Source organism: Mustela nivalis (genome assembly GCF_964662115.1).
Source record: "Mustela nivalis genome assembly, chromosome: Y".
NCBI classification, from domain to species: Eukaryota; Metazoa; Chordata; class Mammalia; order Carnivora; family Mustelidae; genus Mustela; species Mustela nivalis.
The window spans coordinates 30332813-30359083 of record NC_139041.1 but is presented as its reverse complement, the minus strand read 5'-3'; the positions used below and the strand labels follow the sequence as shown (position 1 = coordinate 30359083).

Below are 26271 nucleotides of genomic sequence, written 5' to 3'. Positions count from 1 at the left end.
AAGGTGCCCCTCTACATCTCATAATTAAGGCACAAATGACAGCAAGATTATGTCCAACTTTTTATTTTAGTAAAATTAGAACAAACACAGCACATGCAGTGCCAGCATCTAAAACTAATACAATAAGCAATTACTAACTTAGTGACTTGAGGTTCAAGATCTACATTCAGCAACTTTAAATACACACTTACTGATAAAACTGAACGTAAAAGTCACTAGTTATGGCAATACACAAAGATAACCACATGTTTGAGGATTGCAAATATGCCAGACAGCCACCATAAACAAAAACATTAACTAAAAATTAACTAAAACTCACAGAACCTTTGAGAAACCTTTGAGAATGTGGACACTTCATTATCAGTGTTCAGAAGTGTTTCATCAGTATTTTAAGACAAGTGTATCAAAACCTTGGCATGTTTTTAATTTCAGGTTGCCAATTTTGTCTTAAACTTTGTCAGAAAGTTACAACTAGTGTATCACCAGTGACGGGTCTGCTTAATTTGACTCAATTGTTTAATAGAACTTAACATTTAAAGCTCACACTACCCCGAAATTTATTATTTCACATATGGTGACATTCAACATTCAAGTGCCAGTGTTTTTGTACTGTCTTTTGGTCAAGTTTCTTTAAACTTTCCAAGAATTCTCTTTTAGGCTTACAAAAATAAATATCTGTCAAAATGTTCAATAAATATTACACAAACTAGCAGCAAAAAGTTATCTAAAATCTGTTGTGTGCAAATAGTTTTTTTCAACTATCATTCCGTGGTCCCAAATAAAATTTTAGAATCTATTTAACAAGCTGCGTTCAACAATCTGAGACAAAATAAGATTGGAAGTTTAAGGACACGCACACAAGACATATATATAAAAAATTCTCTGAATGTGCAATAAAATTAAGTACTTTGTAAAAAGTCATGGGCAAAATGTACAATAGTCTAAAACCCATACTAATTGAAATAGCACCGTTAACAAATGACCTCAATACTGTCAAGTGCACCTACTTAATGGTTTTTAGAACAAGGCACAATATTCTGAAAATCTATTGCACTTTAAGAAAAATTTTTGCCTTCTTATGCCATCACAAAGATAGTTTTTTGAGGATTACTGCATTCTGGCCATAAAATCACCATAAAATTGTAGATTATAATCTTTGGCCAAATTTATCATAGACTAACTATAATGGAAACCTATGCAACTAAAATAGACTAAGACTGCAGCATATAGAAATAACATCTTATGCAGTTTAGTATGTATTTCCAACCTGTGTGATCTCAAGGATTTTAGAGTTTTTGTTATCCTGAACTACAAAGTCTACAAGTGTAAGCCATTTTAACATTTCAATGCAGCTTAAAGAGTAATGTGAATCTATATTAGAGTAAAGCCTGCTGCATAATCCCTCTTGATCGTATCTTCTTGACCAAAAAACATCAACACTAGCATGAGTTAAAGACCAAAACTGAAGCAGGCCCATAAAGACTGGTCCCTACTATGGCCAACTATCCTACCATTTCAAGTTTATTTACGGCAGGCATTAAAAAATCTAATTAGATGAAATATCCCTCAAACACTTTTGTTATCAAACCTTTAAACCTCTTCCTGTTATAGTATGCCCACATCTGCTTAGCTTAAAATTAGTAACTTAAACATGAAAAGAGAAATTGCTGTATTTATTTGCATTAACTTTGAAGGATGCTTTGAAAAATGTGAATGTATTCATACATGCCACCTTATCTTGACTGGAATGGCTTATTGCTTATTTAAAAACTAAAAGATTCTAAGTGCCTATCCAGGATAGAGTGAGCAAGTCAGAACTTTAACCTGGTACAGTCTGCCTCCTTTGAAACTAATACTGCCTTAAGATGTTGTTCTCCCAGTCTGCAAGTACCAAGAAGTGTTAATGCAGGCTACTGCCTAAGGTTTTTTCGCCATATTAGTATCTATAGATGAATTGATGATTCCTGTTAAGTTATATCACACCTGTTTGCCAAGGTTTGATTTTAGCCCAAGTTCAGGAAATTTATTTTTTCAAAACAATTGATATCTTGAGCATTACTGAGCCAACAGGACATCAAAATAATAAGTTGTCTAAAGTAAAGTCACAGTACATTAACAAACAAATGATCCTCAGTCACAAAATTATAAATGCAGTTTGGGGTGATAATAAGCAGGAGGGGAGTTAATCCAAACTACAGCAATTATGTCTTCAAACCAACTTTTGAATAAGGCTGTTCATTGTTCCTTTCTTCTTGTGACTTTGAAGCTCCCTTAAATTTTCAGGAGAATCACAGCTGGTAATGTACTGCAAGGTCTTGAAGCTATTAAAATATAGTCTGGCTAAGTTACATGTGGTTTCCGTATCAGCTTGTTTGAAAAGGGTGACTTTGTTGCAAAGCAGATTCAATTGCCCCACCAGTCAACCCCCTGGGAGTTGTAATTTCCTCCATATCCATCACTATTGTAGAAGCCTCCATAGCCACCTATCAAGAAATGTTTGAAAACAGAAATTAGTTGAGGCACTTTAGTTTCTACTGGATTTTGTATTCTTGGAAATTTTTCCAATAAATTATGCTTTAAGAAAAAACAAAAAGCAGTCACTTAAGACATAAACAGGAAAAGTTAACATTACCTCCACCAAATCCTCTGCTGCTGCTGTGACCACCTCCACCACTACGGCTGCTGCTTGCACGACCACTACTAAAGCTAGAACTGCTGGAACCACTACTTTGTCGATAGTCTCTGGCACCAAATCCTCCACTGAATCTACTATTAAAAGGAAAACCATTGCAGAAAGAAATGAGGAATGAGGAAAATCATAGTTTATGTCTGCAACTCAATTAAACCAACAATTCCCGTGTACTTTCCAATCCTCAACTCAATTGCCATGATACTCTTTCAATAGTGTTTCTAAAATCCTGAGCCCTTAACTAGGCTGACATTTAACTCCTTTATACCTATTTTTTTTTTTTTTTGTCACATCTACTATCCCTTATCAAAAATATATTAAGTAATGGCAGTGTTTTAGCTAACCCTGGACACAACTTTCTACCCAAAGCTGGTAAGAATAATGAAGGCTCAAAACAATGTGTACCTCTTAGAGCGTCCACGACTGCTACCCTTATAGTGGTGTTCATAAGCCATATTTTCTAACCAAGATGGCACTTCTTGTTTAGCTTCAACGAGCAGATCCAACAAATCCTTTGTGATATTTATATTTCTTTCATTAAAGAATGAGGTGGCAAGGCCTACAAAAATCCAAAGTAGTACATAAAACTGAGGTTTCCATAAAATAGTCTAGAGTCTTTCTTCAAATATTTAACAGTAAGCAGGAACAAAAACTGTTATAATATGTGATGTAATCAAACTAGAGATTTAAACAGTCAATTTTAGTTATCTGATGTCACATCAGCTTTCCCTTGAAAGATAATTTCTAATATTAAGATTCTGTGACAAACCATTAAATAAATCAACACTTTACCAAGGTTTCCCACACGTCCTGTACGACCAATCCGATGTACATACTCCTCAATATCACTTGGCAAATCAAAATTGATAACATGTTTCACATTTGAAATGTCTAGTCCTCTTGCTGCCACCTGAAAAATAACTTTAGTTAAAAAAAAAATGCAAAAAAGCAAGCAACATTCAAACATACCTAATTCAAAAATAAAAATATACACACAGCTGTAGCCACTAAAATAGGGCTTTTTCCTGAGCGGAACTGGTGAAGGGCCTCCTCTCTATCTCTCTGTGATCGGTCACCATGGATACTGGTACAAGCATATCCTTCATGGTATAAGAAGTCCTCCAGAGAATCAGCACCCTTTTTGGTCTCCACAAACACTAAAGTCAGTGAATCCTTCCCTGTAAAATTAGATATAAGGTTCTGTTTACTATTAAGAACACAGCACTTTGGTTCTCTTTGCACTCCATAAAGCAAGCACACAGAGATAATTAAAATGTTTTAATCATTTAGACAGGAGGGCAAAAGGAGGGTAGGAACTAAAGAGATCCAAGTAGATTCTCACTACACTATTATTAACTTTACCTGTTGCATTTAAGAGATCAAGAAGAAATGATCGCTTGTCTGATTCTTCCACCCAAACTACTTTTTGTGTGATGTTCTCAGAGGTGGAGCCAACTCTGCCTACAGCCAGAAAAATGTATTCATCCAAGAAATCACGAGCAAGCATCTAAAAGGGGAAAACACTCTTAGTCCCTGACTTCTTAAAATTATCTGAAAATACTTATTTACAAATGTTCTAACAGAACAGTAAATCATACCTGTATTTCCTTAGGGAAAGTAGCACTGAACATCATAGTGTGGCGAATACCTTTCGGTGGCATAGTATCTTGTTCAACTATACGTCGTATCTGAGGTTCAAATCCCATATCCAGCATCCTATCTGCTTCATCCAACACTAAGTATCTTTAATGAAAAATACTCATTTTATAACTCTGTAATATTCATCTCAACGTGCTAGCCTTGCAACGTAACACATGTGAAACACATAAATCACATAACCATTATCTGACATTGTTCCAATGAATCATACAGGTTAACTGTAACTTTTAAAAATTATGCAGTTAGGGCGCCTGGGTGGCTCAGTGGTTAAGCCGCTGCCTTCGGCTCAGGTCATGATCTCAGGGTCCTGGGATCGAGTCCCGCATCGGGCTCTCTGCTCAGCAGGGAGCCTGCTTCCTCCTCTCTCTCTCTCTCTGCCTGCCTCTCTGCCTACTTGTGATTTCTCTCTGTCAAATAAATAAATAAAATCTTTAAAAAAAAAAAAAAAATTATGCAGTTAAATTATTGAAGTTAGTAAATCTGAAGACAATCTTACTAAAATCACTACAAAATGACCAGTAATATGAAAGTTCTATTCCTATAACCAATGATACACTGTATGCTAGAATTTAAATAAAAAAATTGAAAAATTTTAAAAAATAAATTACATCTTTTATACATAAAAATACTTACTTGCAAAAGTCTAATCCAATCTTTCCTCTTTCCATCATATCCACTAGACGTCCTGGAGTGGCTACTAACAAGTGACAACCACGCTCCAAGTCTCGAATCTGCTGACCAATATCAGCACCACCATAAACCACACAAGGACGAACTCTAGACCTGTATGAAAACTATAAGCAAAGAGTTTATTAGATGCTCATAAAAACAGCATTAGAATAAATGAAAATAGCAATAATCAGTAAAATGCAAACTTACTTTTCTGGCTTCCTCATAAATCTGTACAGCCAATTCTCTTGTTGGGGCTAAAATTAAGGAGATAGGATATTGTTTACGGCGCCCGTATCTTCCATTTTCCTAAGGAATGAGAAACAATTCAGAAAGTAAACTCGAAGAGCCAAAACTTTGTTGTTTTTTGAAACAACTCATCACAGCAAAATTCCCTTTATAATTAAGAATTACATCCACTGTGCCTGGATGGCTCAGTCGGTTAAGCATCTGCCTTCAGCACAGGTCATAATCCAGCTCCTGGTATCTATCGGGTCCCACATCAGGCTCCCTGCTCGGCAGGGTGTCTGCTTCTCCCTTTCCCTCTCCTCCTGCTTGCTCATGCTCTCTTAAATAAATATCTTTTAAAAAATTAAGTAGTAAATAAATACAGTAAGAAAGAGGAACTAAAGTAAAACACAGTACTGTTTAGAAAGGTCCCAACTAAAAATTATCAAATTTTCACTACGCTAACAACTTATTTAAAAAGGGAATCAATCTTTACCTTCACAGCCTTCAAAGCCTCGCCTGGACCATCTGTATAAATCTGACTTAAGATGGGCAACAGAAATGCTGCAGTTTTTCCAGACCCTGTTAAAAAAATAATTGTGTTCCACATTCCCTTTTAGTGAAAAAAATTTTTACCTTATGCCAAATTTTGGGAAAAATATGGTATATTCATATAGTCAAAGAGAATGTGAAGTGATTCCTGTTGTCTATTTTAAACAATGCAATCCTCTCCTCTTCAGATTTTAATTCACGTGCAATCGGCACCACCTTCCCTTTCTTTACTTTTTTACATTTTGTAAGACTGATGGAATGCATAACAGTTTCTCAAGTTTAAGAGTAAAGGGCTTTATACTGTAGTTGGTTTCCTTTTCAGAAGAAAAGCCTTGGCTGTAACCGTTTAAATGAAACTTACTTTAAAAAACCAGATCCCAGATTTAGCCTAAACATCACAGTTAAACATAAAATGAAGAAATCCTTAAAGAAGAAACTTTATTACAAATGACTTGTTTCTTTTCTTTCTATGCACAGGTATGTTTTACATGGAGAAGTAGTTCTGCTATCTTTTTATCACTATCTGCCCAACTGCCAAAATATTAGAGAGGAGGCACAAGTACCCCCCCACCACCCATTTTTATGAATCAGAGAGTCTTCTCTAAGTTGATCATTTCCTATTCCAGTAGCTAATGTTCCCCTGCACTGCATTCACAACTTTCCCTGATGCAGTAATAGCAGGCTGACAATTCACTGCACAATTCACCAAGATGTCCTCATATATCCAAAAAATAAAAAGGTACAAAAAACACAAAACACAACTAATGTTTACCTAACTCGGAATCAAGCTAACCACAGAACTCAATTCTCCCTGTAAAAAGTACTATTTCTAGAGAAAGACCAGTAAGTATTAACTTAAATTCTTTATCTAATCAGCTTACCTGTTTGGGCACAAGCCATCAAGTCTCTTTTTTCTTTGATAATAGGAATGGCATGTTTCTGCACTGGAGTTGGACGAGTGTAACGAGTAAGCTCAATGTTCCCCATGATAATTTCTCCCATCTCAACATCACTGAACTATCAAGGAGATAAAAGCAAGTCAAACACAACTAGAAATGTCCAACCTGTTACAATTTCTGTGTTGTGCTACTATGACCAAAACACCCAACCCCGAATATCCACTTTTGGTTGTGATTTTATCTGCTATAATTTTAGGATGAAAGTACCTGAAAAAGTTCTAGGTATTTTTAAAGAAATAGACTTCAGTGTCTAAAATATAATAGAGTAACTTTTGGATTCTTTGTTATGTTTGACATTTTCTATTTCGGAATTGTTCATAATGGTGACATAAAATCTTAGTCTCTCTTTTTATAACCCAATCAAGTTTCTAAATGGTTAACAAAGAACTGTTAAGGAGTCATATAAAAACAACTTACACTTTCAATATGTGGAGGACAGTTATTGCCAGTTGCTTCTACTGGTATATCATCGTATTTCTCAAAGTTTATTCCAGTGTTTCCTCCAGAGAAGAGTTCCCTAATGTCAAATAATTATTATAGTTATACTAAATAACAAGTTTCAATATCAATCAACATATATTTCAAAAACTTACTGCTCCAATCGTTCACTTGGTGGAAGAGGTTTTGACCAGTCATCTTCATCTGATCTGTCACACCAACGACTGTGTCCACTGCGTTCAAATTTGCCAAAGCTAGTTCTGTCACCACGACTACCAATACCATCATAGTCACTCCGTCCACGATCATCAAACCTAAACAGCATAAACAATTGATACATGTCATTTAGCTTCTATCACAGCATCTCTATATATCTCTAGATATATACTTGTATACTAGTTGAATTGTGTCAGAAATATCTTTCAAAGATCTCAATAATTCAATAATGGCTATCTCATTTATGAAATAATGCTCTTTAATTTTTTTAAAGAAGATTTTATTTGACAGAGAGAGAGAGATAGATCACAATTAGGCAGAAAGGCAGGCAGAGAGACGGGGAAAGTAGGCACCCTGTCAATAGAGCACCCAAGTGCCCCAGGCCCTTTAATTAATGGTTATGTATAATTTATACATCAATGTTTAAGAAATCCACATCCATTTTTACCTTATATAAAGTTATACAACATCAGGTCTTATAATCTTAAGAATTAAGTTTTGTAATGCTTATACCCACTATGTACTTCATATTTTCATTTTAAAACGGATCTGGGTGGCTCAATCAAGTGGCAGACCCTTAATTTTAATCTCAGGGAGCCTGCTACTCCCTCTCCTTTTGCAACTCCACCTGCTTGTGCGCACTCTCTCAAAATCTTTTTTTTTTTTTCTTTTAAAGATTTTATTTACTTATTTGAAAGAGATCACAAGTAGGCAGTGAGGTAGGCAGAGAGGGAGGGAAGCAGGCTCCCGCCAAACAGAGAACCCGATGGAGGGCTCGATCCCAGGATCCTGAGATCACGACCTTAGCTGAAGGCAGAGGCTTTAACCCACTGAGACACCCAGGCGCCCTTCAAATAAAATTTTAAAATCTTGGGCGCCTGGGTGGCTCAGTGGGTTGAGCCGCTGCCTTCGGCTCAGGTCATGATCTCAGGGTCCTGGGATCGAGTCCCACATGGGGCTCTCTGCTCAGCAGGGAGCCTGCTTCCCTCTATCTCTCTCTCCGCCTGCCTCTCCATCTACTTGTGATCTTTCTCTGTCAAATAAATAAATAAAATCTTTAAAAAAAAAAAAAATTTTTAAAATCTTAAAAATCACGACCAAGGAAAATACAAAGAATGAGATCACATCAAACTAAGAGTTTATGGGGCTCCTGGATGGCTCAGTGGGTTAAAACCTCTGCCTTCGGCTCAGGTCATAATCCCAGAGTCCTGGGATCCAGCCCCATGTTGGGTTCTCTGCTGGGCAGGGAGCCTGCTTCCTCCTCTCTCTGCCTGCTTGTAATCTCTGTCAAATAAATAAATAAAATCTTAACAAACAAACAAACAAAGCACCCTAAGAGTTTATTCCTAAACTTCTAGTATAAAGACATTTGCAAGCTGAGAGTAATTTACCTTCCCCTTGGTCCACTTCCACGATCACTGAAGTAATTGGGCTTTCCTCTTGAATCTCGGGACCCAAAACTGCTGTAGACGTCCTTATCTTTATTACAACTCCACCCTGAACTGTCTTTATCATAGAATCCTTCCCAAAAAAGTTAAGGAAAAAAAAAACAAAAGAGTTCACAATACTTTCACATAATTCCTGTCTTAAAAGCTAACACAGCCTCCCTTTTATTTTATTCTTTTGCAACCAAGTATCAGTGTAATTACTTTTACCAAATACTGGAGAAGAGAACCAAGATTCAGAGAATTGGGTTTTTACCAGCAAATAGTGTCACACTAACAATTTAAGTTCTGTTCCTTGAAGTGTCATATCACACCAACATTTTAAGTTCCATTCTTTAAAAGTGTTAATGTTTGCTATGTATTAAATAATGGAGTAAAACAGGAGCCTATTTCAATAAAATTATTTTAACACAATTGTGGCAAATTGCCTTTTTTAAAGGTGTAACTGCTATCAGAGGGATCCCAAGTGCCTCCTCCAAAGTTTTAACCTCAAAGGCAGTAGAAAGGGAAGCTCTAAGTTTAGCTTTATAGTTAATAAAAGGTATGTACCATATAGCATATATAACATAGATTTTTAAATTCACAAGGTTTACCTCAGGTAGAATCAGTTATCTAAGAGCTTAAATTAAGAGATCCACTACAAAGTTACCAGTAAGGAGAAATCTGTCAGATGCATGAGGAAAGAGACTATGAAAACTCATGAAGGATGAAGCTTCAAACTGCAGTCACAGAATTATGCTCAGATGGGCTCTGTGCAGTAAGGGGCATGGTTAACAAGAGTCTTATTCAAAAGAATTTGGAGAAGGCAACTTGGTAGCTACTTAAACAACAGCTGTTAAGTATAACAAATCAGCTGAATTACCTTCAATATACTATCAAGCTTAGTCTAACAATATTTAAAAGAAATTCAATAAATGGAAATATTCAATACAGAGCTTCCTTGTTCTCTTACACCTAACACTTTAAAGATACCCTCAAAAGAATCTGAATTCAAAAACGAGCAGGGATCTTTAAAATGACTCCTTAGTAGTTAGGTATGCAAGCAGTAGAAACATCAGGCAATTAAGTTTTCCCTAAGAACTCTAAATTTAGAAAATTAACAACCCACTTAGAAGTCATTTAAACACTATACTTAAGATAAAAACTTCTCAAACCATTTTCTTTAAAGTCTCTAAAGCTTTTTCCCCCTGAATGTATCCATAGTTTTAGTTATTTCACATTGCCAAAGCTCCTTTGTTTCAGTGCTAACAACATAAACAGTTGGTGTAACTACTACTCTTTATATTTACCTGTATTACTGACTAAAATATTATGTATTGTATACTACTGTCACATCCTAAGAGTTCAACAATATGTTGTCAAACTAAACCAAATACAACAGGGGGAAAAAACCTGTCATCCCTTCCTATATTCCACATGAACACACCTTGAGGGCACAGCTACAGACAGGTTAAAAAAAGGTGACCAGAGTAAATCTTCTAGAGGGAAACTAAACCAGTTAGGGACACTTAATTTAATTCTTTGCAGTTCCTCAAGTAATGACAGACAGTACTTCCCCCTTTGCTGTACAGCTGTTAGTTAACTATATGGCCTTTACTTTTCCATTTCTTAATTTCCATACTGTTGTTACTCCCTCTGAAGCAGTTTGTATACCTTCCTTGCAATTCTAGTCACACACATTCTGAGGATTACCCATTACAAAAAGAATTCTGGGGGGGGGTCAGTAAGAGCATGCAGCTCTTGATCTCAAATGTTTTAAGTCTGAGTCCCATACTAGGTTTCGATTACTTAAACAGAAAATTCTTAAGAAGAAATTCCAGTTTGAGAAAATAATTCTATCAGCCAGAAGTGATCTTTTGGTATTGCACAAACTTACATAAACGACAGACTATGTATGAAGGTACATACCCAGTCCACAAAATAGAATTCATTTCCCCCATCCCCAAACACCTACCTCATTTTCCACCATCTTCTATTCTCTTGGCTTTTCCTGACTTTTTATATCTCTTGAAAATTCAGATCACCATGATGATGAATTTAAGACACTTGTATAATCATCCCAACACTATCTTAATCATCTATTTACTCTACATTAAAAACTTAATACTAAACGTCACAGGTTTTTTTAAGTAACATTTCAAACAAAGCCCTTCAACATGAAATAGTTCTTGCGAAAACTAAAATCAGACAATCTCTCCAACCCACTGAACATGCCCTTGCTTGCAATCCTTCAATTGTTAAATATTCTGCAATAACTAATTTTCACTGTTGCATTTTGAGGATTTCAGTGCCCTCCAGTTATTTTACAAAACAGTGACCCCCACTGCAGTAACTTTCAAACTGAAATCATATTGTATTTATAAGTAAAGCACTAGAGTAGTGAAACTTTAGGCTCAAAAGAAATAAATATCCATTATATAATACCAGACGAACTTTTCCAGAGTTATGAAGTTAAGAAAACAGAAATGTAATACACTTCCTCAGTTACCTCATTTTCCCTAAATTTTACTATCTTAAAACCAAAGTTGGATACAAGAAGTTGCAGTAAACTTACCTTTAGAGGCTTCTCTGTTCCTTAAGTGAGGAGGTATATAGCGTCCTTCTAGAAGAGAAACAGAAAATTAAAGACCCAAGACATCCACCAAGACACAGCAGTTTACAAAAATATGTATTAAAACATTGATCCTGGGCGCCTGGGAGGCTCAGTGGGTTAAAACCTCTGCCTTTGGCTCAGGTCATGATCCCAGAGTCCTGGAATCGAGACCCACCCAACATCGGGCTGCCCCCCCCCCTACTGTGATCTCTGTCAAATAAATAAATAAATAAAATCTTAAACAAAACAAAACAAAACAAAACAAAACAAAACAAAACAAAACACATTGATCCTAGGGGTGCATGGGTGGCTCAGCTGGTTCAATGTCTGCCTTTGGCTTAGGTCATGATCTCAGGGTCCTGGGATGGAGCATCACACCCAGCTAACTGTTGGGAGTGGGGTGGGGGGTCTGGTCTGGTTCTGTCCCTTGCTCTCCCTCTGTGCACTTTCTCATATTATCTTGAAAAACGAAAACCCCAAAGAAACACTGATCCTAGAATAAAAACGTTTAAACTGTTAAATTACTTTACAGCCATAAAAATAAAATCTAAAAATGGGCAAGCGCTTAAATAATACACATTTTTATGTCACATCTAAAAAAAACAGAGAAAGAAAAAGCAGGGGCAGACAATGTTGGCAAATCTGGGAACATAGATTGTAATAAAACCCTCAATCCAAACACATTTCAGTGGTGCCTAGTGTGTTTACTCAGTAGAACACATGACTTCTCATCTCTGGGCATGGAGTTCATTAAAAAAAAAAAAAAGACTATGCTATTTCAAAATGTATTAATTACAAGTCTTAACAAATACAACTATTGCTATAACAAAACTGCCAACTAAGAAAGAAAAGAATATGCACTAAATCGACTGACCAATTTCAATTAGCTTTGTTTCTACTGTGCCAATATAAAGACCATGTAGTAGAGTTTTCATACAGATGAAAGCTAAGGATTCCAAGAAAGAATTTCTTTCTTGTTAAGTATTTTAAGATTTCCTAAATTAACAGCTGGCCTATGACAATCAAATAAAGACATTTAATCCACAAAGTAGAAAGAAGTAAGTGTTAGTGTCTAAATTTTAACTAAATCTCTTTTACATTAAAATAAGTGTCCGAAACCATTAGTATAATTAGATTCTTTTTTTTTTTTTTTAAAGATTTTATTTATTTATTTGACAGAGAGAAATCACAAGTAGATGGAGAGGCAGGCAGAGAGAGCGAGAGGGAAGCAGGCTCTCTGCTGAGCAGAGAGCCCGATGCAGGACTCAATCCCAGGACTCCGAGATCATGACCTGAGCCGAAGGCAGCGGCTTAACCCACTGAGCCACCCAGGCGCCCCTAGATTCTTTGTAAATAAAATAATTATATCCTTGGGACGCCTGGGTGGCTCAGTGGGTTAAGCAGCTGCCTTCAGCTCAGGTCATGATCCCAGCGTCCTGGGATCAAGTCCCGCATCAGGCTCCTTGCTCAGCAGGAAGCCTGCTTCTCCCTCTGCCATTCTGTCCCTCTCTCTCTCTGATAAATAAAGTCTTTAAAAAAAAAATTATATCCTTTATAATATGCATAGAGTAGCAAATAAGATTTAATATGGATTAACCATACTTAAAGCTCTTCAGAGTATACCCACTGTTTTTCTGGAAACAGGGATCCAAGCAGAGATCAGCTACTAAAAAAGGGTCAATTGTTCCATTCAAATATTAATCTCTAACAAGCACCAAATGAAACAAAACACTTTTTAAAAAAACCAATCTATTCAATTTAATATGGTAGACATTTTAAATTTTAACTATAACCCAAGAAGCAGTAGAGCCTAGTTCTATTCTGAAGTGTCAGGTTCATCTTAAGACAGTTGTAGTAGGGGCGCCTGGGTGGCTCAGTGGGTTAAGCCGCTGCCTTCGGCTCGGGTCATGATCTCGGGGTCCTGGGATCAAGTCCCGCATCGGGCTCTCTGCTCAGCAGGGAACCTGCTTCCTCCTCTCTCTCTCTCTCTCTGCCTGCCTCTCGGCCTACTTGTGATCTCTGTCTGTCAAATAAATAAATAAAATCTTAAAAAAAAAAAAAAAAAAGACAGTTGTAGTAGTAGCTGTTGACAGGTAAATTACAGGTTCTCTTATTAAGTTAACACTGTTCAGGTCAGATCAGCAGAGGGATGAATACCCCCAACTCCTTCATGCTTAACCAGAATCCATAGTGGACATATCTAAAAATGTTGACTATGGGTGCTGGGTGGCTCAAATGATGATCTCAGGGTTCTGGGATGGAGCCCTGAGAGGGGCCCCCTTAGTAGGGAGTCAGCTTCTCCCTCTGTCCCTCCCATCTGCCCCATGTTCACAAGTTCTCTCTCATAAATAAGTAAAATCTGAAAAACAAGCAATAAGTAAATATGTGATTGCATTTCCTTCAAATGATCACAGCTTCCTCTCAAAAAGAACCAGTCTCTTATTATATAGATATATTAAAATACTAAAATATCTATACATACATATTTGGCAAGAAGAGAATTTTCACTTTAAAATCACTCAATACAATGAATAAGCAGCTCTGATATTAATTCTTATAAAAAACAAACATATACATAGATTTTTTACTTACTGCTCGCTGTACTTCCTCCTCCACTCTGATTATCAGAGGAGTTCAGGTCTAGACCAGCAAACTAGAAGAAAGATATTAACACCTCACATGGTGAAACACAATTAAATTAAAAAAATCAATTGGCAAAAGACAAATTAGTTCTAAAATCCTGTCCTACCCTGTAGCATTACTGCCCAGCCTGCCTCACATGGTTTTAAGAATGCCTTTTAAGGAGTGCCTGGGTTGCTCAGTGGGTTTAAGCCTCTGCCTTCCATTAGGGTCATGGTCTCAGGGTCCTGGGATTGGAGCCCTTGCATCAGGCTCCCTGCTCAGCGGGGAGCCTGCCCCCCTCCTTGCCTCTCTGACTACTTGTGATCTCTGTCAAATAAATAAATAAAATCTTAAAAAAAAAAAAAAAAGCCTTTTAAGTCTATGGGGGACAGTCTATAAGGCAATACACAGATGTCAACAGTATAACCAGTTACAGATGTTTCAAATACATTAATCTCAAACAGGTTCTTTGTAACAATTTTCCAGAGCAAAATGCTCTTCAATCACAAAACTAATTTGTTAATACTCCCCCAACCAGTGGTTTCCCATTTATTATTTGCATTAAAATTTTACCTGGTAAAAATTCTACCTGGAGAATATTAGGACAATTTAGAAATTCATTAGTCTTTATCCCTAAAGACTGTGCCAACTATTTTTACTTTGGATAAATTACAAGGTAGCAATACCACCACCATCAACTACCACTTTTGAGTACTGTCCTACTTACACTCCATTTAATACCGGCCACACAGAAGGCAGCATTTATTTACTTCATTTTAGGAAGATGACAAATTCAAAGAGTTTGTTCCTTATAAAGGTACTAAGTAATAAAATAATATCTAAAGCTTTTAAAAGACTTTCTTTAATCTCAATTACTACTTATCCCCTCAATGACACAGTTCAACACAATAGAAAAAAAGGTTATTTAGGGGCACCTGAGTGGCTCAGTGGGTTCAAGTCTCTGCCTTCGGCTCCCATCTTGATGCCAGGGTCCTGAGATCCAGCCCGGCATCCGGCTGCCTGCTCTACCGGCAGCCTGCTTCCCTTCCTCTCTCTCTGACTGCCTTTCTGCCTACTTATGATCTGCCTACTGCCTACTATCAAATAAATAAAATCTTAAAAAAAAAAAAAAGGTTATTTTATCAGGGTTTGTTAATAATTAATCCAAAACTTTCAAACTGAAATTTTAAAAGCACAAAAAAACACAGCAAAGTGGGTCCCTGCATATTTGAAAAAACAAAAACAAAAAACCCCAAAGCAACAAATAAAAAGTCATACAATAACATTTGCATACACTAGAAGTCCAAGACATTACCAATTACATGCACCACTAAGATATTAAATAAATTATCACAACTTTTCCAGCCATAATTTGCTTACTACTAAATTCTAATGACCCAGACAACAGTTTATCCAGTTTTAAATGGATTCTAGCAACCGAGGAAATGTTACAAATGAGACTTCCTATTGTTTTACTTTCAAATTTTCAATTTTAGAGGTGTTTTACATTATCAAGCTTCAGCAGACTACAGGCGTTAATAAAACTATAGTCAGTGGAAAACACCAAGAAGTAAACCATCAAATCTTTCAAATGTATTACATGAAACATTAAAATGTAGAATCGATTTTTAGTTAAGTATTCAGTATTCAGGAATTCGTCAAATATTTTTTGCGGAAGGTTTATGCCCTAATTTATTTCCGTCAGTTACACGAGCAAGCTGTTCACTTTAGAGTCTGAACTATTCACTTTAGTTTTTTGGGGAGGTATACCGCAGTAAAACGAAAATTTCTCCTTCTACGGAGAATGAACCTGTTATCTACCGAAGACCACAACTCCTTTTTCGCACTAACACATCGAAATAAAAGCCAGTGTCTTTCAAGAGGAAAAGCCTTTTGACCTACTTCAATGTCTTTACTTAGGCGCGACAAAATTAGTAACAACTTTACTTTCCCCCACCAAACCACTTTTCCAGTATTTTTGCCGAGATGCACTCCAAAGTCCAACTACTAATCTATGCGTATGTAAAACACATCGTACCACAAAGAAAAAAATCCACAGTCCTGGACTAAAGGGCCTTTCAGTGACGCTCTGAATTAAGTAAAAGGCAATTCTAGATCTCTAACCTTCCAACTGGTTACCCGCCAGCGTCCAACTTCCATTATTTCCAACACGGGTCAAGGGAAGCCCGTGCTGCCATTCTTCCCACCCTTTCCCAGTATGCCTTTCTGGCTGTTCTGCGTCACAAAACTTTCCACTACGGAAACACGACTTCACCATCCGCAGCAGTAGGCTGCGACAGTCTGGCGACAGAAACCCCCAAAGTAAACAAGACAACTGTTTTGTCGGCTTTTGTGAAGTCAGTCGTCAGAACCAGGTCTGTTCTGTTAGCGTGGAGCAACGCTGCGCTACCCTCTAGTCCGAACAAAGGAGACCGCCGCCATTACCCTGAAAGCCCCTCCTTCCCTCCTGTTCGCCCCAACTCTCCCCGCCCTAGTTCGTGGCTACAAAACTACTCTTCCCTTACATATCAACGGCACTTCTCAGCCAGAATCAATGTCATCCAGTGAAAAATCAACCCCCTCAGATAAATACAGGAAGCCCTTATGCGACTTCCCTCTTTTTGCTCGCACATGCGCATATCTAAGAAAGCGCCAACTGCCACAAAAGCCGCCATTGTGCGTGGCCGGAATACAATACCTCCGCCCAAGTATCAGGTACTACCGACAAGACTGTTAACGCCTCATTTTGTTTGCCACCGCACCTCTACCTAGTTTCTTTCTCCGTCTGCCCACAATCCCATCCGTAAAAAGTCATACGTAACAAAATAAGGGAAATAAAGCGGACTAGATACTACTGCGCCATAAGCCAGGTTAAACTACGAAAAAGTTCCACGCAGACAGCCTCGAGACGCATATTTCCACTTACCTGCTGGTCCAGCCCGAGCGCATTTTCCACCGCCACATGACTCATGCCTGAAGGAAAACTCGGAGTTTCCCACCCGCAAATGTACCGTTTCAAAACACTCGCGCCCTCTGAGGAGAACTAAAAGCTCTCTGGAACGCACGGCTTGGCCACGGCCGTAATATACCAATCACGACTTTACGTCAGTACGTAGGCCTTGCGTCTTCCTCCTCAGCCCCCCACCCCCCTACCAACCCTTTTCTCCCTACCGTTACTTCTGCCTGGCTAAATCACGTTCGTTTAGTCATAACATCGCGGGATCTTCTACTGCGACTGTCCCGTAAAGACTCTCAGACTTCGCGAGAGCTTTATTTTTTCCTCCCTCCCCCTATGTCTTGGAATTCCAGGAAACAAGCGGAAACTCGCTTTTTCCTTCTTTCCACGACTTGGGAGATACTAAACATACCGCCTACGTATCTCTTATCTCACCATCCCACCCTCTACCGTCCACCCTCCTAGTTTCCCTCCTTCTACCGCTTTCCCCTTTTCTTTCAGTTACTGGGATCTGAAGTTTCGTAAAATGTCTGTTCTAACTAGTCCCCACCCGCCTTTCCCAAAGTCGTAATTAGTAAAAAAAACTCCTGCAGTAGAGAAGGTTGAGGGCCACGTGACCCAAGGTGTGAGGAGTTTTGGTCATTTTGTAGATGGATCGGCGTTGGCTTTAGTAGAATCCGTTGGCTGTCCAAGCTAAAGAACAGGATGTGGGCAGAGGAGTCTGCAGAAGGTGGATGTGTCGGGGTAAACGGAGGGGAATCGGCAGCACGTGAGGGCGCCCGGACTCCGCCCGGCTTGAGCTTCGGCTGCGGGGGTCTTAGCCAGGAATCCGAGGCCCCTCCAGTTTCCTAGCTGCGACTGTGCGTTTCAGGCCGGTACTCCCTCTACGTCACGTAGTGAGGCAACAGTGAAACAATTAGAGCATCAATGACGCTGATGAAAAAGCATCTTTCTGGGGACCTCCCATACCTACCCTCCTTACCCCCACCCTGCCGTGACTCATGTCAGATGGGGCTTTTTGTTTTCCTCAGGGCTCTAGATCTTGCGTGCAGTGGTGGTACACTGTTTACCCAAACCCAAGTGTCTTGGAGATTGTGAACGACCCTCTTGGGGTCCAAAAGATGAGGACTGGTTCTGCCTGGGGGGAATCAGCGGCATTGCTTCCTTTGCCCCTCCTATAGGGCCCTCAATCCAGATTCAGTACCATTGCCCTTGCCCTTGAAATGCGAAAAACAAAAGGAAAAAAACATAAAACAAAACCCATTCATTGCTTAATTCTTTACTGTACCAGCTCGGTATAGGTGATCCTAAAAATCGCTTTTCCTTGCCTCCTAGCGAAGGAGTATCATAAGCTGTTTTTTTTTTTTTTTAAGATTTTATTTATTTATTTGACAGAGATCACAAGTAGACAGGCAGGTAGAGAGAGAGAGAGGAGGAAGCAGGCTCCCTACCGAGCAGAGAGTCCGATTCCAGGACCCTGAGATCATGACCTGAGCCGAAGGCAGCGACTTAACCCACTGAGCCACCCAGGCACCCTATCATAAGCTGTTTTAACCTCTTTTGTAGGGTCACCTACTGTTAGGATTCAAATGGCTCCATTATCGTTTACCACATAAAAGACCTTTTTGTTTTTTCCTTTTCAAAATTTGAACGTTCAGGGGTGATTGGATTATGTTGCTTTACTACTTTTTCACCTCAGCTAAATTAGATAACTTTTTTTATAGCAAATATTTGATAATGACACTACACTATTCTGAAATTAAACTCATCCATAGTATAAGTCAAACCCATTCATGTAATGTTTTTGCTCCAAAACAACCTAATTGTGGAGTGCCTGGGTAGCTCAGGGGCTAAGACTCTGCCTTTGGCTCAGGTCATGGTCTGGGAGGGGGTTGTCCAGCAAAGCATGGAGTTCTCTGCTCAGTGGGGGCCTGCTTCCCCCAACCCCTTCTCTGCCTGCATTTCTGCCTACCAGTGATCTCTCTCTAAAAAAAGTGGACCTAATTGTGGGGCGCCTGGGTGGCTCAGTGAGGTAAAGCCTCTGCCTTCAGCTCAGGTCATGATCCCAGGGTCCTGAGATTGAGCCCCACATCAGGCTCTCTGCTCAGCGGGGAGCCTGCTTCCTCCTCTCTCTGTCAAATAAATAAAAAAAAAAAAAATCTTAAAAAAAATGACTTAATTGTAATAAAAAGAAATAAAAGTAAAATTATAAAATTATACTTGATAAAATACTTTAGCATATGAAATAACTTGTACTAGGACACTAGTAATAGTTAAGCGCGTCTATATTTAGCCATTGATACAATGTGGTCACAACTCAGGGAGATAAACAGTAGTGTTGGTAATTTCTTCCAGTACAAACAATAAAATACAAAAAGGCAAACTTAACAATACAAATTTACCTTGAATAATACAGTCTCATTTCTGAAAAAATTCTACTATGTGGAGTCTAGTAAGAAATGTTGTGTTTGGGGATGCCTGGGTGGCTTAGTGGGTTAAAGCCTCTGCCTTTGGTTCAGGTCATGGTCCCAGGGTCCTGGGATTGAGCCCCACATCAGGCTCTCTGCTCAGCGGGGAGCCTGCTTCCTCCTCTCTGCCTACTTGTGATCTCTGTCTGTCAAATAAATAAATAAATCTTTAAAAAAAAATGTTGTGTTTGCCTGGAAAACACAGTCTGACAAATAGTATTTTCATGTATGGCAATGATCTTTTGTGAAGAACTTTCCACTGTGTTGTAGAACATGTAACTACTAAAATGCTAGTGGCCCTTGCCAGTCACTGTGATAATTTAATTGCTTATGCTAATTTGCAAAATGCTCTCTAGAGAAACAGAAACATTGGTGGTCTTTGGGGTCTTTTCCAACTCTGACACTGGTGATCTCAAATAACAGAGCCGTTAGTGAAGTGTACTTTTATTCTCATTGATGCAGCATTCTTTGGGAGTCAAAGAATGAATCTTGCAGACAGGTGGAAGTGAAGTAAAGCTTATTAAGTGAAGGTAAGAACAGAAAGGAAAGAAAAAACTCTCTAGAGTGAGAGGAGTTCAGAGTGGGTTGCTACTGAGGGGTTTTATGATCAGTCTTTTATAGAAAAGTGATGAAGGACCTTCCTAAGGTCTTTTAAGACAAACAAGGTGGATTTGTAAATATCATGAGACTATCCTGTCTATATATAGAACAAACAAGTCCTTGGGACTCCTGGGTGGCTCCTTCAGTTAAGCATCTGCCTTTGGCTCAGGTCATGATGCCAGGTCTTGGGATCCACTGTTCTTTGGGCTCCATGCTCAGTGGGGAGACTGCCTCCCTCTCTCTCTCTGCCTGCTGCTCCCCTGCTTGTATGCTATGACAAACTAAAATCTTAAAAAAAAAAAAAAAAGAAAGGGATAACAAGCAAGGTGGATTCGGTTACTTCCCTTCACTCTGGTTAATACTGTAAGGTTTTATAGGCGAGATAAACATGACACCAGGTGAGGTAGGCACAAGGCAAGATTTATTAAAGTTACTCTCTGGCGAAGTTTCAGGAGGTGGGTACCCTCGGGCAAATTTCTGTGACAGAGTCGTGCTGGGAGGGAGTCAATGGGGGACTTTTATGGGGCCAAGGTAGGGCATGCTCACATCCATATATGGTAGGGTATTTGGTGATGGGAGGGTATGGAGTGGGAGGTCCTGATACTTCTGTTGCCTGCACAGCTATTGGGTTACCTCTGGAGATGTGACATGGGCATACATCCTTTTGGCGGGAGAGTCAAGGGTTGAGGAAGAGGGAGGAGGGGTGCTGGAAGATGGTGGCCCGGAGATCATTTCTATTGTTGCTCCTGCACTCCCAGAGGGGCCGACCCAACAAATATCTCACTGATAACATTTCTCCACATCTGGTATTTCTTTGTGCCTGGTAAGGAACCCCCCTGGTGAGCCTAGTATACAGCCCTCTACATGTCTCTCCCTCCATAGCCTCATCTATCTCTCACTCATCATTTCTTTTTCATGTAGACCAAAGCAATCGTGAGTCTAAGATTCAGAGGCTACCATTGCTCTTTTAGCTCTATGTGCTTTACAATAATAGGACATAATGAGTATCCTATCTCTAGGCCTTATTTTACTTTTGGATCGTGTTAGACTGCAGGTAGTGGTGATGGAGTACCTAAAAAAGGTTAAAAAAAAAAACAAACAAACAGATCTAATTGGCAGGTAGCGGCGATGGAGTACCTAAAAAAGGTTAAAAAATAAAAACAGATCTTGGGGCGCCTGGGTGGCTCAGTGGGTTAAGCCGCTGCCTTCAGCTCAGGTCATGATCCCAGAGTTCTGGAATCGAGTCCCACATCGGGCTCTCTGCTCAGCAGGGAGCCTGCTTCCTCCTCTCTCTGCCTGTCTCTCTGCCTACATGTAATCTCTCTCTGTCAAATAAAGAAACAAAATCTTAAAAAAAAAAAAAAAAACACAGATCTAATTGGCTTCAGTGAGTGATTCCTGAGTCCAGCCATTTCGTCTAACAAATACAAAGAAACTGCCAGGAACTGTACAAAGTAAATGCCTTTTATATGCTGAAGTGAGCAGATAAACTGAGTGGATTATTTCAGGAAAAGTAAACTTCCTTTGGGCAAGGCAGGAGATTTTCATGCAGATTTCATCAATTGTACTGATCAGGACATTCCTGATTGACTGGTTTAAGATCACCCTTGGAAGAGGCTGAAACTTGTAATTAGGTAGATATTAAATATTGTTTTACACAAAGGGGATTAGCACAAATGACTCCTATTGAGTCTGTTGGGTTTTTTTCTAAAGAAAAATTACCCCTTTTGATTAGCATGCCAGCTTAACTCAGATGTGACCAACATTTTAAGGTATTAGCCCCACGCTTAGCTGGTTTTCTTTTCTTTTTTAGATTTTTGTTAAGTGATTTCACAGAGAGAGAGAGAAAGAGAGAGAGAGACAAGTAAGAAAGGGAACACAGAAGGGGGAGTGGAGGGAGAAGCAGGCTTTCCGCCGAGAAGGGAGCTCGATGCGGGGCTCAATCCCAGGACCCTGGGATCATAACCTGAGCCAAAGGCAGACGCTTAAGGACTGAGCAACCCAGGTGCCCCATTTTCTTTTGTTTTTAAAATTTTATTTTACTTATTTATTTCAGAGAAAGGGAACACAAGCAGGAACAGAGAAAGAGAGAGAAGGAGGCTTTCCACTGAGCAGAGAGCTCAATGTGGGACTTGATCCCAGGACCCTGAGATCATGACCTGAGCCGAAGGCAGCGGCTTAACCTACTGAGCCACCCAGGCGCCCTCTGGGAAGGATTTTTTAAGCAGAGAGTTTTGATCAGTGATCTGTATCAGTTTCAGTTTCCCAGAAGAGTTAATCCAGGCACAACAGGTTGGTTAATAGCACAGATACCTCCATTCTATAATTTAGATTAAAATTAGTGTAAGAGTTTTTGTTGAGTAGCTATTGCCTCAGCAACAGATTCTGCATATTCTCAAAATTAGGAAGTTACCGATCCCTAACCAGAGAATTATGGATCTGCCCAAAGGAATGAAATCCTGAATCATGAAAGCCTCCTGGAAGGTCCTTTCTAATTTGATGCTGTCAATTCAGAGAACTCAAACAATGAGGATTCTTAGCCTGTTTGTGAAGAGTTATGGGCATAGTTAGATAATCTTAAGTGATTATGTGCAGTTATGGGCTAGCCACTCAGCATTCATTCATAGGATCAAGGAAAATAACAAGAACTACAGACAAGATAAATCCCACTGGCACAAATCACTCCCGCTAACTGGCATTGTTAATGGATAAATCACCTTTCATGACAAATCCATTAGTCAGAGTGTACACCTACTCCCATAACCCCCAGCAATGGCCTAAATGATAGAGATGACAGCTTGAAAAATCCAATGCCAGAGTACAGGAAAGAGAGAAGCAGGTGTTTAATGTTTAGTTAAAATTAGAAGTCTTGATCTGATGTCGTGGAAGGAGGCAATCTACATTGATGTCAGCTACTTCTCTTCCTTGTCAGTTTGATTTGGAGATGTCCAGTGTGTGCATAGCACCAAATGTCAAGTAGAGCCTTCTTCACCTGTGAGATATGTACCCAAGGTTCAGATCCCTGAAACCTAATTTCCATTTAAATAGTGAAGGGGACTTAGTATCATCCATTCCAATGAGACTTAACCTTTGGTTTAAGTAATTCTAAATCAGAAGGGTCAGAAAAAATTGGAAATGCTAGCTTAGAGAGTTGTAGTCAGATGTTTTGGAAAACGTCCAAGAATTTGGGGCCTAGTCCATTTCTTATACAAATGAAATCCTCAGAAACAGTTAACAGTCCTAGAATATATTATCTACAAAGATTATCTACATAATTTTTCCCTCTATAATTACATGCATTTTATTTATTTATTTTTTAACAGTTTTATGGATTTATTTGTTGGAGAGAGACTATAGCAGAGGGAGAAGCAGACTCCCTGCTGGACAGTGAGTCCAATATGGAATTCAATCTCAGGACCCTGGGATCATGGACATGAGCCAAAGCCAGATGCTTAACTAACTGAGCCACCCCAATTACCCACATTTAAAAAAAAAAATTTTTTTTTTGGGACACCTGGGTAGCTTTAGTCAGTTAAGCAAATGACCCTTTCTCTGGGTTCAGGTCATGATCTAAGGGTCTGGCTTGTGCTCAGTGCTACTGTGCTCCAGATTCTTTCTCCTTCCTCTATCTCCCTGTCTGTTGCTCTTCCTGCTCATGCTCATGTGCTCTCTTTCTTTGTCCCTAAATAAATATATATATAAGTAAATAAATTAATAAATAATATTTTAAAATATTTTAAAATATTTTTAATATTTTAATCTCTATACCCAACATGGGGCTTGAACCCTGAGATCAAGAGTTATGTGAATTATGTCATGCTTGTACAAGGGCCATGCTAATCTCTTTTTAGTATAAGTCCTGCTGAAGTGAGCATAGCTCACTTTATTTATTCATGAGAGGAAAAGAGAGAGGAAGAGACAGAGGGATAAGCAGGCTTCCTGTGGAGCAGGGAGCCTTACACAGGCCTTTATACCAGAACCCTGGCATCATGACCTGAGCTGAAGGCACATGCTTAACTGAGCTACCCAAGTTCCCAGGGTAACAAGTTCTGAATTTATGCAAATAGTTATATTGTCTTGAGAAGATTCCTTAAGAATTTGTGAATTCCGGGGTGGGGGGAGCAGATAAATATTTCATCTTTGTTTATAAAGGTATTCTTTACAAAACTGCTGAAAGCCATAGTTAAAAAAAAAAAAAAAAGAGAGAGAGAGCGAAAGACAAAGTTTCTTTGAAAAACAACATTGGGGGCACCTGGATGTCTCCATTGGTTTTTGCCTGTAGCTTAGGTCATGCAGAGTCCTGGGATCCAGTCCTGGATCTTGCACTCCCTACTCAGCAGGAAGTCTGTTTTTCTTTCTCCCTCTGTCCCCCGCTTTGCTTGTATTGTCTTGCTCTCTCTTAAATAAATAAATAAATAGTTAGTCACTTTTTAGAGAGGAGAGTACATGTCTGAGAGGGCAGAGGGTCAGAAGGAGAGAGAATTCTAAAGCAGACTCCCAATTGACTAAGGAGCCCAACCAGGGGACTGATCCCTGAGACCACAACTTCAGTCAAAACTGAGAGTTGGATGACTGCCCAATTTACTGAGCCACCCAGGAGTTCTTCTCTTTTACTTTCATGATTTATGACAAGAAGTCTGATGTGTTATTATCCTTATTTCTCTCTCAATATAAGGTATTTTTCCCTCTGGCATCTTTCAAGATATTTTCTTTTGTCTTTGGCTTCCTACAGTTTGGATATGGATGTGCTGACATTTTTTTTTTTTTTTTTTGGTATTTATCTTGTCTACTGTTCATTGAGATTTGGTGGTTTAGTGTCATTAATTTGTTGAAGTTCTTCCTTAAGTGTACCTGACTGATGCAGTTGGTTGAATATGTAACTCCCAATCATGAGGTCAATCCCCACACTGGATATAGAGATTGCTTAAAAAAACTTAAAAAAAAAAAAGATTTTATTTATTTGACAGAGATCAAAAGTAGGCAGATCTGAGCCGAAGGCAGAGGCTTAACCCTCTGAGCCACCCAGGCACCCCTTCACTAGAACTCTTAACGTACTAATTCTATGCACTTTAAAATTTCTGCAAGATAATTCCAAAAGTTGTTTTACATCAGAGTCTGGTTTTGATGCTTATTTTGTCTCTTCAGTTGCTTTGCTTTACTTGTCTTTCATCTGCCTTAAAATTTTGTTGAAAGACAGGCATGATATGTGGGGTAATAGATCTCAAGTAAATAAATGTTTAAGTGTGAGTTTTTGTGAAAAACTGGGTAGGAGTTGGTTTATGTTTAATGTTTGCTGCAGTTCTTGATGTCAGGGCCTAAAATTCCCCTAGTGTTGGGTGGCTGGGTAGCTTAGTTGGTTAAGCATATGCCTTTACCTCAGGTTGTGATCCTGGGGTCCTGGGATCAAGTCCCAAAAAGGAGCTCCCTGCTAAGGAGAGAGTCTGCTTCTTCCCCTCTCTCTGCGGCTTCCTCAACTGTACTGTCTCTGTGAAATAAATAAATTAAATCTTAAAAAAAAAATTCCCCTGGTGTCTTGACTTTAAACCTTCCCCCCACTCCCTACAATTTTGTCTTTGGGTTTCTGTTAGTACTTATTAAATAGACTGTGTTTTATAGCTCTTTCAGCTCTCAGTATTGTTATTATTATTATTTTTAAAATATTTTATTTATTTATTTGACAGACGGAGATCACAAGTAGGCAGAGAGGCAGGCAGGGGTTGGGGGGGGGCGGGAGCAGACTGTCCGCTGAACAGAGAGCCTGATGAGAGGCTCCATCCCAGGACCCTGGGATCATGACCTGAGCCGAAGGCAGAGGCTTTAACCCACTGAGCCACCCAGGCAACCCTATTTTTTTTAACTTAAAAAATTTATTTAAGAGACAGAAATCACAAGAGGCAGAGAAGTAGGCAGAGAGAGAGGAGGAAGCATGGTCCTCACTGAGCAGAGAGCCCAATGTGGGGCTTGGTCCCAGGACCCTGAGATCATGACCTGAGCTGAAGGCAGAGGCTTTAAACCACTGAGTCACCCAGGCACCCCTCTAACTCAGTATTAGTAACTGTACCCATGTTTAATGGAGTGGTAAGGATTTAGGAGCTAAAGCAGTCTCAAGGGTTATGATTAAATTGATCTTTGTGTGCCTGTGTGCCTGGGCTTTGACTTTCACTGTTAACTTTTGTT

The 26271-nt window shown here is 39.1% G+C and overlaps 1 protein-coding gene across 2 annotated transcripts; it reads right to left on the bottom strand.

Annotated features, from left to right (window-relative positions):
* Positions 1-47: 47 nt before the first annotated feature.
* On the bottom strand, positions 48-17876 carry LOC309856864 (ATP-dependent RNA helicase DDX3X). 2 transcript variants are annotated; one of them, XM_082718628.1, is made up of 17 exons: positions 16997-17876; positions 14041-14101; positions 11410-11457; positions 8802-8931; positions 7350-7508; positions 7174-7273; positions 6679-6814; positions 5742-5827; positions 5228-5326; positions 4982-5142; positions 4288-4432; positions 4052-4196; positions 3686-3867; positions 3482-3599; positions 3095-3248; positions 2633-2769; positions 48-2483 (listed from the first exon to the last, which is right to left on the bottom strand). In XM_082718628.1, the coding sequence occupies exons 1-17, from the start codon at positions 17039-17041 to the stop codon at positions 2404-2406; spliced, it is 1986 nt and encodes a 661-aa protein (XP_082574754.1). In that variant the 5' UTR covers positions 17042-17876; the 3' UTR covers positions 48-2403. The 2 variants fall into 2 exon arrangements, with proteins under 2 accessions (XP_082574754.1, XP_082574755.1); XM_082718629.1 differs by having other exon boundaries at positions 2633-2766.
* Positions 17877-26271: the final 8395 nt, after the last annotated feature.